This window comes from Lutzomyia longipalpis, chromosome 4, assembly GCF_024334085.1.
Source record: "Lutzomyia longipalpis isolate SR_M1_2022 chromosome 4, ASM2433408v1".
Classification (NCBI taxonomy): Eukaryota; Metazoa; Arthropoda; class Insecta; order Diptera; family Psychodidae; genus Lutzomyia; species Lutzomyia longipalpis.
This window is the reverse complement of record NC_074710.1, coordinates 12,278,088-12,290,934: the sequence shown is the minus strand read 5'-3', so window position 1 is coordinate 12,290,934 and position 12,847 is coordinate 12,278,088. Positions and strand designations below refer to the sequence as shown.

Genomic DNA, 12,847 nt, shown 5'->3' with positions numbered 1-12,847 from the left:
CAGAATCTAGATTTGTCAACTTTTGTTTAAGTTTCATTTCACTAATTTTGGATGAAGTAATTATAAAAACAAAAGTGAATAGACTCCTTTTCTTTAGAATTCAATTTTTTACATACCTTTTTAGATACCTTCTAGTATCTTCTTGACCATTTGCAGCACAGAAAGAGCCACAAAAATGAATAAACTCCTTTAGCACAATCAAAAGAGATTTTGTGTAAATTTCTCTAACAATATTTTATTTAAATGAGTAACAAATAGAAGTCCTTTGCTTCGTCCACGCGTAGTAAAATGCGTTGTTTTCATCGCTATTAAATAGAAACTAACAGGAAAATCTACACGAACTGTTTTCTAACTTCTCTAATTGATATATTTTTTTACCTTATAAAAATCTAATGGACTCTCAGTGTGAAAGATCACATACTAATGAAAATAAATTGATAAAATAGTTTTTTTTTCTTTTAGCTAAAACACAATTATATGCATTTATTAGTAAAATATCTAATTGGTTTCCTACACTATTGACAAAAACACCCTTTAAATGCCTATAATCCATTATAGAAAAATATTTACATTGATTTTATTTCTTCTGTTGTAAAATTAAGGCACATTTCTCCTACGAAAAAAGTCTTTCTTTTAGCAAATTCTATAAAATATTTTTTCAACATAATCTTTCTAATGCATAAAAATATACAGAAAAAAAACATTTGAAATATGTACAAAATTATTTTAAAATGTTATACAAAATATTTTTTTTTTAGTAATGTGTTCTTGGTATATTTTTCATCGCTTAAATATCTCTCTCTCTCTCTTGAAAAAAAAATATCAACAAATTCCTGCTGAAAACCTTTCCATGCTGATATCACAGAATAGTGGGGGCTAAAAAAATTCTTAGATAACATTCAATGACACAGAGAATTGTAACAGCTCCAGAATGGCTTCTAAATCTCCTTTTTTATGACACATCCTAAGCAGCTGACTTTGAGGTGTTCTTTGCATCATTTCGGCCATCCTCCCAGCGCTTTATGCAGTTAAGGGGGTAGATAATTACAGCTGAGAGTGTCATCAGGGCACCAGAGAGCCAGAAAGCAGCATCGTGACTGTCAGTCCAGCTCATGAATGCTCCTAGAAAAATCAAAGATTGGTATTTAATTAATTTTGTTTGAAGATTTGCTTTTTTTCCTTCAGGACAAAACAGCAAAACTCAAGCTTTCCCTTTCACCAAAAATGGCGCAACTTTCTTTTCAATTTTGGAAGAGTTTTTTCAATATTTTCTCTTCATATATTGTAATATATTTTGTTTATTAATTTTTCTCTTTTTTTTTCTATATTTTGTAAGCTGAAAACAGATCTGTGAACTCTTAAAAGATTTTGTTTAATGAATAAACATTTTATTATTATTATTAAAATAGCGCAACATTTCCCGTTGCAGTTAAAAAAAAAGAATCACAGCCATAAACGAAGCGAGCAACATTTTTTTTCCTTCAGAAAGTAAAGGAAAGCTCAATAATATCTTTTTAACGAAAAAAAAAGAAATGCAAGCCCTTTTGTATTTGATTTAATAATTCATTCAAAATTAGTCAATTAATGAGACAATATGGCGTCTTGAAGCGTGTTTGAGACAAACATAACCCATTAACAGAGCAGTTGGCAACTGTGTCTTGTCTGAAGTTGCTCGTAATTTGATTTGTAACGATAAAAATTCAACATATTGATCTCCTTAATCAGCTTGAATAGCTTAATAATCAACTACTCTAGCAACGTGGGATTCTCTAACGACTCATCATACTCTCTATTATCACATAAGAAATGTCAAAAACCTCTCCACAACTGCAGCAGATAAGCTATCGTGAACAAAAAAAATGAAACAAGACAACCTAACCATAGCTACAGAGAAATTCAAGTGGTTATCAATTAATCAAGATATAAAAGTTATGGTGTAAACACGTTGTAAAACAATATGAGCTTTCAGTAGTAGGTGGGAGCATGATGTTACCTACTATTGAACTCAAACGTAAATTGTTGGGAGATTTATGAGATAATCTCGGTACTTAGGGGTTGTATTGACGTCACAAGAGTGTGATGAATGAGCTTCGCAAAAATACGGGCATTTAGCAACAAGATTCTTACCAGCAATTGGTGATCCAATAGCGGCGGCAATACCTTGGAACAACATAAGTATCCCAAAGGCATTTGTTAGCTTCTCCAAACCCAGTAAATCCACAACGATTATTGATCGAAGGGCTGAGAAACAAGCTGGAGAAAAAAAACATGGCGGTTCGTTGGTATTTCTTATATTATAAAAGTGAGGTTAAAAAGACAGAAGAACTTACCGATAGCAATGCCAAAGAAGACAGCATATGTAAATTGGAAGGCTTCACTCATGGAGTAACCACTGAAGATTGTTGCAACACCCCCGAGAGTTATGGCAATATTGTTAACATGGAGCGAATTGACGCCCTTAATTGAACTTATAAGACCACAACCGATCCTAGCAATCGTATTGGCAATACCAATGGAGGATAGTACAAAAACAGCTGTTTGTTTCTCCATTCCACGTGCCACAGCACGTGCCACGAGGTACATGAAGGGAATAAAGAAGCCCATCATTGTCAGGAAGCCACTCAGAGCCAAAAGGATAAATGTTGGAGATCTGCAAGGGAAAATTTCTCCATTAATTTTGATGATTTTCTTCTTCAAATATGGCGGAGAAGCGTCTATTTAACAAAGTCAATTGTGGCAGCACTGTATGCAATTGCAGCCAACTTCACTCACTTTAACAATGAAATATCCAACATGGTGGCGAGAGTTCGTTTAACCATCTCTGGGCATAATTTGCATGATTTCTCCTTTTCTTCGCGCTTATCCTGTTGCGTAGGGAGTCTCGTGACGGACATATGATAGCCAAGGGATGTTTGGGATTGGTACTGGGGCACACGTGCCAGAGAGCCACTGAAGAAAATATCATCGCGATAGAGTGGTCGTGGATTTTCCGTGGTGGATACACGTCGACTTCCGGGTCGGCTACTTTCACGTTCAGACACAGTATGGCGTCTCTTGGGGACAATTACAGGACGTGGCTCACCCCCTTCAAGCAGAGCACCATTTTCATCGACATTCTCATCGGTTTCACCGACAGGACGGAGTTCCAGTGATGCCGGCATAAGGGGTGCCACCTGTGTGTCTCTATCTTCAGACGTGCGCTTTGCATGACCATTGAGATCCTGTCCACTACCACGAAAGACCTCAGATGCAGTTGGGTAGTGATTGTTGGGAATGGAGCCCATCCATGTGTTGTGGACGCTATTGGGCACCGAATAGGCGAGACGCTTCTCAAATGCATCCTCGTGGAGTTTCACCTTCTCAGCTGCAGCTGCTTGATCAATTGGAACCTAACAGGAATTTTTCTCTCATTAACTGGCCAAAAACAATCCCAAGAAATGCAATCTTATACCTCAATCGGTTTTATGGGACGGAAGCAGATGGCAAAGAGAGCACATAGCATGATAATGGCTCCCTGAATAACGAGGGTGATCCTCCAATTTTGCGATGTGATGAGATAATCCGTAAGTGGGGCAAAGATGAATGTGCCAATACCGGAGCCACACAGAGAAATTCCCGTGGCCAGGGCGCGCCATCTTTCAAAGTAATACCCCACAGTGATTACGGACGGCATATAGATGAGGCAGAAACCAATCCCTAAAAAATATAAACATTCCCATTTTATACTTTCACCCATGCAGAGTGACTGTGTCAAGGACTTGGAATTTGGTCATATCGCTCTTGAAAGAATTCTCTTGAGAAGACGCGATAAAAACCTTGGATAAGACCCCTAACGAACTTATTTTTCTTTATCTTTTTCACTTTTTTTCACATTCGATTTCCGGGAATTTCAATGACGACGCTTTTATCATTAAGCTATACCTTATCTTCAGAAGAAATGAAAAAAAACTTCGCACATCAGCCACGAGATAGTATTTCGTGTTCATCAAGTTCATTTAAAATCCATTGTGGTTTGCAAAACGTAAACTGATTAAATTAAACGTACAAATTTATATAGAAGTGTTTGAAAAGTCGTCATGGTTTTTACCTTCTGCTAATTGGAAGACTTAATAAACAAATAATTATCTTTTTGAGAGAATTTTTCGTTAGCAAACCACCATTTTCATTTACGCATTCATTTCATTTAAAAGGAAAAATTTTAAGGTTAAGGAATAAAAAAACATGGCGGACACTAACCACCAATGACACCGTAGGTGATATAGAGGTGAACAATATTTGTTGCAAAGTAGGACGTGCAGAAGCCAATGGCTCCAATTGTTGCACCCATCATCGTTACAGGCCGGAAACCCCATCTATTGGCCAGAGCACTCACAAAAGGTCCCGCCATGAGGTAGAAACCACTGAGGAGGGATGTAACGAGCGCCACTTCGGCATCCGTGACGTCAAATTCATCCTTGACGGGCTTCAAGAGTGCACCAGCACTGAAAATAATGCCATCCACGACGATGTTGCAGCAAAAGGACGCCATCATCACCACCCAACCCCATCCACCATCTGGTGGAACGACCACCTGTGCCGTTGCCACGTCAGGGATATCCTCACTAGGTGGCTTCGTGTGATCCTTCCCATTTGTCTCCACAAAGGTGCCATTATTTGTCTCCTGCGCACCATTCTCTGCTAATTCCAACGTATTCTGCGGCGGCATCCCGCTCTAACTTTCTGCGAAGAAAATATCCAAAAGAATTTGTTTTGAAAAGTGAAAAAATATAGATACAAATCATTATATAAGCATTTGAAGATTTCAAAATAACAAGATGGCGTCGTTTTAAAAAAACTTTGAAAGAAAAGGGGCGTGGTGGTGAGTTTTAATTTATTAAGCTTAATTATGGCGTTTTTGATGACTAAAAAAATATTCTTTTTGGATTGTTGATTTTTTTCTTTAATTCTAATCTGATAAGTCCAACATTCTTTTAATATTTTCCCAATAATAATTCAATAAAAATTATCTCAATCGATTGATCAATTTATGCTCAATTATTCAGCAATCACCCAATTTCCGCTCAAATATTGATCAATCAAACAATATTTGCTAAAATATTATTCTATACTTGGAGTAAAAATTCTAATCCTCTCCTCACGATCTGTTGGAAATTTTCTCCTTTTTAAATCGAATTTCAATTGAAAAAAAAAATCTTTAAGATTTCTTAAATTTTATTTATCCGAAACGTCACTGATTGCACCAAACTCTGCGCTTTACCTTCCCTTCCCCGTCTTGATCGCTTTTCCGAGGAAGTTCCTCATTCATTCTAATTTACTTTTAAATGCTACAAACCCCCTGATTTTTTTCTTTCTAATAAATTCCAACGTGGCTGGCCTTTCAATGCTAAATGTGCAGCTTTTAGTGGGAGATCCGGAGGCAAGAAAAAAAACTCGCTTTAGAATGTAATGTAAATTGAAAATCTTCACCTTTCCACATTCCTCAGGAATCTTGCCTATTATCAAATTAATTGCCCACATAAGCTTTTTCCTTCTTTTATTGGAATTTTCATTTGAAAAAAAAATCTCAAGATGCGCACGTGAGCTTTTTCGCGCTTTTTTTTCTTACTCAACCACTGCCAAGCCCCCAGAGAAATTTTCGCGCAATTTTCTGTTGCATTTTTCGCGAGTTTGTATATTTCTTTTTCATTTACATTCATGCTAAAATTGCGATACGAATCAATGGCTTATCTAATCAATCGTGAGACGTGTTATCGGACCTGAGTAGTCCATCAATCATCGCCATAGTGGGATCTTCACGCGAAACACGTGCTTTGCGCATAGAGCATGTGACGCGGGCTTTTTCTTTATCATAATACAAGTCACAGATGAAAGTGCAAATTATTGCGCTAAATTCGTGGAATTTCACAGGCACGACCCAATTTGGAGTCTTTTCCACGGAGGACATCGCAAAATTTAAGTACATCGCAGTTTGATGATTAAATGAAAATCTTTCTAGTTCAATCCAGACATTTTTTTTCATACAATGAGTGACAAAAAAATCAGCAAAGAGACGCCGTTGTGTTAATATTTTGGGAGAACATACGCAAGGAAATGTCGCAGAATTTTGTTGCGCAACATGTGTTGAGAAGAAAATGAAAAAGCTAACACATTTTTTTTTGAATGATTGAACAACTCACAAAGCGTTGATCTTGAACTTATTTGCGATGGTGTCAATCATGGAGAATAAAAACGTTGCACGAAGGATTAATGGCGAGGAAAGTAAAGGAAAATATTGGCGCGAAAAACTCACACCAAGTGCCTGCAACTTGTTGATCATTCTGTTGACAAATCAATAAATTATCGCCATGTGCTGCTGCACTTTTCCAATCAACGCTGTTGTTTTCCCGCGCTCACCGCAGCGCAACTTGTTTGCCAATACTTTACATAAATTGAAAAATATGTCTATCACACGCTAATATCAATTTACCAATTGAATACATAAAATTTCCACTATTAACGAGACATTCTTTTGCTCTATGGGGTGCATTTAATGTCCTTTCAAGGAAACGAAAAGAAAATGGCGCCCTTCACGCCTAAATTAACCTTTATTTTAACCTTGAAAGTTCCTAAAATCTCTGCCAAATATAGCGCTAAAAACTCCAAGGAGAAAAATATCTACAAGTTTTTCTTTTATCAATTTTATCAATTTTTTCTTGTGAGCAATGCTAATCAGAGCATTAAATAGCTGTCATTAAAAGAAATGTAATTAATAACTGGTTGTATGTAACAAAGAAATAAAAAAAAATGAATCGAGATTAATTGGAAAATTTTCCACTGACTTCTGACACGACCTTTCTTGATAAGACCCAAAATAGGCCGAAAGTGTGTGCAAAATGAATTTCACATTGCTCAATCATTGCATGCAATTTCTTGCTCTATTTGGGATTATCTGGGGCATTTTTCAACTTAATCTTTTTCAATATGGCGGACTAGGCGTCCTTTTTTTCTTCTCCTTTTTTTAGTTTTTGTGTTGCGGTCTGGGCTATTGGATTCATTCAGGATCCATAAGGAATATTTTCTCAATAGAATGTATTAGTCAAAAATCTGTTCAAGCCGGAGATTTTATGTCGATATATTTTTATTTTACGTTTTTTTCTTAACATTTGGCATATTTTCTAACGCTTGATGTTCTTTATCTGGCATTTGACATTTTTTTCTAACGGTTGACGTTTCTCATAAAATGTCTGACTTTGTTTCTTTAAGAGGTCACACTTTTTTTCTAACGTTTAATGAACATTTTCTGACATTTGACGTTGTTTTCAAAAATTCTTAAGTCTAATTTTCTTACATTTTTCTTGTAATTTTTTATTTTTTTCTTAAACTATTTTCTTTTGATTACTACAGAAAATCCAAACTTAATGTGACCTTTTTAGGTTATTTAAATACTCAAAGACTCTCCAAGACTAATATGCCACTAAGCGAAAGTGGAGTGTTGTATAACGTAATAACTCAATTAATTTTTCTTATTTTATTTACTTAGCTGTTTGAAGAAATTGCAATTGATTGTTTGTAAAGCAAACGCATAATGATCTTGAACAATATGCTAATATGTCGGCCTATTAATAAGCATCCTGACATGCAAATTAAGTCTCTCAGAGTGTGTCCACCAATTAACAATGTTGTTTCAGATCGAAAACTAGATCAATTTGCTACGAGATCGATGCAGAAAGAAGAAAATTGCCGGCGGGAGGGTAAACATAAAGCATACATCAATTTAAAAAAAAATGAAGTGCTAATTGGTCGTTGATATGGAGGTGGGATTAGGAGTCGATGATGTGGCTAGAACAAATTGGATAATTGCAGTAAGATCGCAAAAATTTTTCCTCCTAAAGGGAGTTCGTGATCTTTGGGCAATTAGCAATGTTAATTGGCTCATTTAGCACTTCACTTTCATCCCATTCCGCAGTTAGGGTCTCTCCCAATGTGAGTCATTGCGAAACATTGGGAGGATTTTATGATTTATTTCAATGAAAATTAATTGAAAAGAGAGGAAAATTCTCAGAACCAAAAAAATGAGTTTTTTTTAAGAGAAATATTCTGCAACAAAATCAATATAAACCGCAGGGGTATTCATTAATTGTTTATTGTTAGAAAGTAACCAAAAGAAGTAAACTCAATGTTTTTTTGTTCGTAATAGAATCTTTTGTTATGAAAAGTTATAAAGAAAATTATTTTCGTCTATACACAGATTAAATTTATTCTTTCACCAAAGTTCTACCTCATATTTATTACATCTCATGCATTTCATTAAAAATTTTATTTGAAGAGACAACACTTATAAAATTATTCTAGTTCAGAAAAAAAACTTTCAGCGCTGTCGTATCAAGCATTCGTTAACTTTCAAAATAACATTAACGTAATTTTTTTCTTTAAAAACTTTATATCAAAGCAAAATAATATTTTCTAAATGTTGTAGACTAATTTCCCGTTTTTATTTTAAACTTTTATGAATGAATCACATTTCTTATAGGAAATTACTCTTCGTGAAATATTATTGCAAAAAATACTTCCAATCCATCAGAAAACCAACAATTTCGGTCAAGAAGCCAAGGTTAAAACCACAAAAAAGTTCATCATACAACCACACACTATGTGAACTTATTTCCTACGCCTAAGATATATCCAAAGAAATAGAGAAACTAAAAGAAACTGCCACATGTAAGACAAAAAAAATTCAAGATCACGAGTGTGTTTATCTTTAGACTTTACGATATGTTTAAAGAAGAAAAAAATTTTAAGCGTGTTTGAAAATAAATTGCGATTGCGAGTTTTTTGGAGGCTCGTCTCTTGTTGTCTTATTAAATTTCTTTCGCGCTCACAGCATAAGTTCTTGTGGCATCCACTCAGGCGCAAAATGAAATTCATATTAAATGGTAATTAAATCAGCTGGGTGTTGCTAAATGCATTGCACGAGGAGATATCATTGAACAATAACAAAGTGATTGAGCAACGTGCGTATTTAATTATTTGAAATTCTAAAGTCATTTATCTCCTTATCTCATCGTCACTCCGTTCTATTTTAAATATTTTAACTTTTCACTGTCTCGCCGCGTTGAAATTTCTGACAGGCACAAGATCACAATGGAAGTGAGTGTGTGGTGGAGGTACTTTGGTTAAAAAAAATAGTAACAAAAAAACTTATATGTATAGGTATTTAAGATTCGTTAAGTTTGAATTTTAAGATTTCAGTCACTTAATAAAAGTTCAAATTTAAATTAATTTAAGTTAAATTCACTAAATTTCGTTAAGTTTTGACATTTAAATTGACCTTGGACATATTTGATTTATTTCCAAAAATTATCGTTAAGTTTCGAAATAGTGGTTCATTGAGATGAAAGTGTAAAAAAAACCCAAAATTATAATTAAAATATTTTCGTTAAGTTTTGACACATGTTGCATGTTCAATTTTTTTTTAGAAAAGTCCGCATTTATTTAATTCTTCAATCAAATTAAAGATAAAGCTATAATGTTTCGTTAAGTTTTTAAAGTTATATTAATGTTAATTTCGTTAAGCTAAAATTTATTCAAATAATATTGAATTATGAAAATAATTAAATTGTATAGTAAAAAATGCAAAATTTTCATGCAAGAATCCGGTTAGAAAAAATTCTTAATCACGATTTTTCGCTTTAAAAAAATAGCAAATATTTTTTCTCAGTGTTTGACTACAAAGTTCGGCATTATGTGACAAATGCGCCGCACAATTTTCCAATCATAGCTCGCAAAAAATGCCGAAAAGTTTAAAAATAAATTTGACAAAATCGCTTTAGAAAAAAAACCTCCAAGTGAACCCCTCCAAATGCGTCTAATCTTCAGGGGAATTCTCTTCAATGTTCTTTATCAAGCGTCCACCATTGATCTCCTTATCGTTATATACAGAAACGTTCACGCGGGATTTAGGTTTCAAGTTGAAAAATGATATGAGAAAATTTGTGGGAGGATTTTCATTATTTTTGCCGTGTTTTTTTTTTTGCAGAACTTGTCTGCTCGATCAATATCATTTGTTGGTTTGGTGGTGTGCAAAAATTACAACGAAAGTATCTTGTTGACCTTAAGAAGTCAGCAAACTGTTGGCATAAGTATAAGAAATATATAATATCATGCGATTCACAATGAAATAGATGCTAATTAGACATTAGTTCGCTATATATACACAGCATGAAAAAAAACCGGTGTCGGCGGCCGTTACATCGTCTACCTACAATTTTTCGGGAAATGCCCCACGATTACACCTTTTTGGGTTTTTCCTCGCGCTCGCATATAATTTCTCTCTTCTCTTCACAACATTCAATAAATAATACGCCAATTAAAAGCTTTTTGCAGTGTTGTGCACCTAACATGAATATAAAATATTAATTGAAGAATTTCCACCCTCGAGGGATTCCCGCATTGAGTCTTTTCAATAAATTCCCCGCCCAAGGGGTCAGCAACTTGCTCTATTTTGTTGTATATTTGTTATTTATACCAAAAACACAAAATATTGTCTAAAATGTTCAAAAACAAAAACAGGTCAGTGTTTAAATATTTTTGAATAGTGCTGATATAAATAACAAATAAATATATAATACGGAATTATTGGCATGACGGATTTGAATGGATTTTGAATTCAAGGACTTTTCACGCAGAGATATTTCCACGGAAAAATTCCATTGATTTGCCAATAAATGATGGATCCATTTTAATCTCAAAGATTAAGTACTTTAAATTTATAATTTAGGTATTGATTCGATCTATAAAAATATATCAGTAAATTTCTTTAAAATAATCCGTTTTTTTTAAGTTGACTTTGGATTAATTTCATTAATTTTCAAGTTATTTGTTTGATGTATGGCCTGTTAAGTTCGTAAAATTCAGATCTTTAAGAGAAATCTAATCTTAAGAGAATTCTGATCTTTCTAGATTTATTATACAAAAATAATCAAGAAAATTAGAAGTCGGATTTTCGGTCGTTTTTAGGCTAATTATTTCTTATTCTTTGCCGACTTTTCAGACTGTATGAGTCCTTCCTCAGTGCCTACAACTTTTAAAGAAATTTTAGGCCCTGAGGAAGGACTCATACAGTCTGAAAAGTCGGCAAAGAATAAAAAATAATTAGCCTAAAAAACGACCGAAAATCCGTCTTCTTATTTTCTTGACGGATATATTGTTGATATTTTTCTTTATTCTAAATATTAGACAGAATATTTTTCAAAAAAAATCAAATTGATTGCTTTCTCAATCAACTCATAACATTATAAGAATTTCTTAAATTATCAAAATCGGAAAAGTATTCTTATAAGTTTAAGGTTAAGGTTTAGGCTAGAGACTGACTTCCTTTTTAATTTTTGCATCCAAATTGCAAAGGCTTTTTGAATTTCGGGATTTTTTAAAACTGTAACAACTTACAATTTAAAAATCACAGCTAAAATACAGAACTGAAAATAATAAGTCAGAACGAGTGGAATAGAAAAAAAGAACATTTTCAATTAATTTTATTTGTTGAAGATCTTTTAAAAAAGCCATAATTTTCATTCTCAGAGGTTTAAGAAGTTTCTAACGTACCTAACTTGAAAAGGACACTAAGCACTTTTACATCACAAAAAAAAACTCTGCAGCAGGAACAATAAAATGGTTATTAAATGAACGTTAGTAATTAAGAAAAACATAGGTATTTCCCAGAAAATTCAAGGAAAATCATTTATTTTATTAGTCTAAGTCCTCGTCAAGCAAGTCGAACTTATAACAAAACTTGTAGAACTTTTCATTTTCGAGTTTTCTTAGTCATTTGGACTATTTTCTTTCACCTTTTAAAGCAAAATCGTAACAATTTTGTCTACTTTCTGTTTTCAATTTCGTACCGTGAATAGTGTCCTTTTGAAAGCTAAATAATTAAAAATAAACTAATAAAATTTATTTATTTAAATAAAATGATCATTCAGCTACAACAAGCAAACACTTGTTTTGTTGTAAATCCATTCATTTAGAAGTATTTTGAGAGAAAGAAAAAAATCAACAGGTGCTAAAATTCCTGGAACGTGCGCTTTGCTCATCGCAAGATCACATAAATATGAATGGATGAAGAAAACCCCCTCTCATAAATTCCCACGCGATCATCTTTGAATAACAAAACTATCAATCATTCTGTGAGAGACTTCTCAATGCACTTTACTGATAAAAAGGAAGATGCTTCGAGCACACTCCACGGAAGATCGGCATGTAGGCATGATCCCAAATATTTACACAGAAAACAAGATAACATACAGCAGATATGCTCATTTGAGTGAAATTTACAATCAAATCCCTTTGTCAAATTGGAGCCAGTGTGTGGCTTTATGTGGATTTCTTCAAGATATTTTCTTTGCCATTTTTAGTGATTTTTTTTATCGCGCATTGAGATCCCAACGCCAAATTCACCAAAAATGTGCCACGATTTGAGGCGGACGGTTGAAAAATAAATAAGAAATGTTTCTACGTTTACATTTGCTATTAAAACTACGTACATTCTGATCACTTCCAAAAGTAAAAGATTAAAAACTTCTAGGTGCTGATTAGTCACAAATTAAATCCTTTACACTGTCCACCACGCACGGGGTTTTTCTAGCAAGAAATTCGAGAGTTTCGTCAGCAAATTTTCAAACACGCCAATATAGAGCCAGCCGAAAATTTGTGAATTTTCTTCCACAAAAATGAAACACTTTTCACACACAATTCGCGGTTGCTTGAAGCTCGTGTGAGCTCGGAGGAGTCCAGAGAGCGACTGACTCAATGGGGTTCCAATACGGGCTGGTGTGTGACCAAGTGGCTCAACCACGACGATATAGAATCACAA

The 12,847-nt window shown here is 34.0% G+C and overlaps 1 protein-coding gene across 1 annotated transcript; it reads right to left on the bottom strand.

The window, feature by feature from the left end:
- Positions 1-208: 208 nt before the first annotated feature.
- LOC129796339 (monocarboxylate transporter 7) lies at positions 209-12,840 on the bottom strand. The gene is made up of 7 exons (XM_055838156.1): positions 12,519-12,840; positions 4,237-4,719; positions 3,452-3,696; positions 2,773-3,389; positions 2,331-2,650; positions 2,128-2,253; positions 209-1,122 (listed from the first exon to the last, which is right to left on the bottom strand). Exons 2-7 carry the CDS (start codon positions 4,703-4,705, stop codon positions 965-967), a joined length of 1,935 nt encoding a protein of 644 aa, XP_055694131.1. The 5' UTR covers positions 4,706-4,719; positions 12,519-12,840; the 3' UTR covers positions 209-964.
- Positions 12,841-12,847: the final 7 nt, after the last annotated feature.

What these genes read in the sequence shown, in the direction of transcription:
- LOC129796339 (XM_055838156.1), bottom strand. Translation starts at nt 4,705, where the DNA reads ATGCCGCCGCAGAATACGTTGGAATTAGCAGAGAATGGTGCGCAGGAG. An exon ending in GTCCCATAAAACCGATTGAG is followed by an intron (nt 3,390 to 3,451) that starts GTATAAGATTGC and finishes AATTCCTGTTAG; the next exon opens with GTTCCAATTGATCAAGCAGC. An exon ending in TATTGGATCACCAATTGCTG is followed by an intron (nt 1,123 to 2,127) that starts GTAAGAATCTTG and finishes TGATTTTTCTAG; the next exon opens with GAGCATTCATGAGCTGGACT.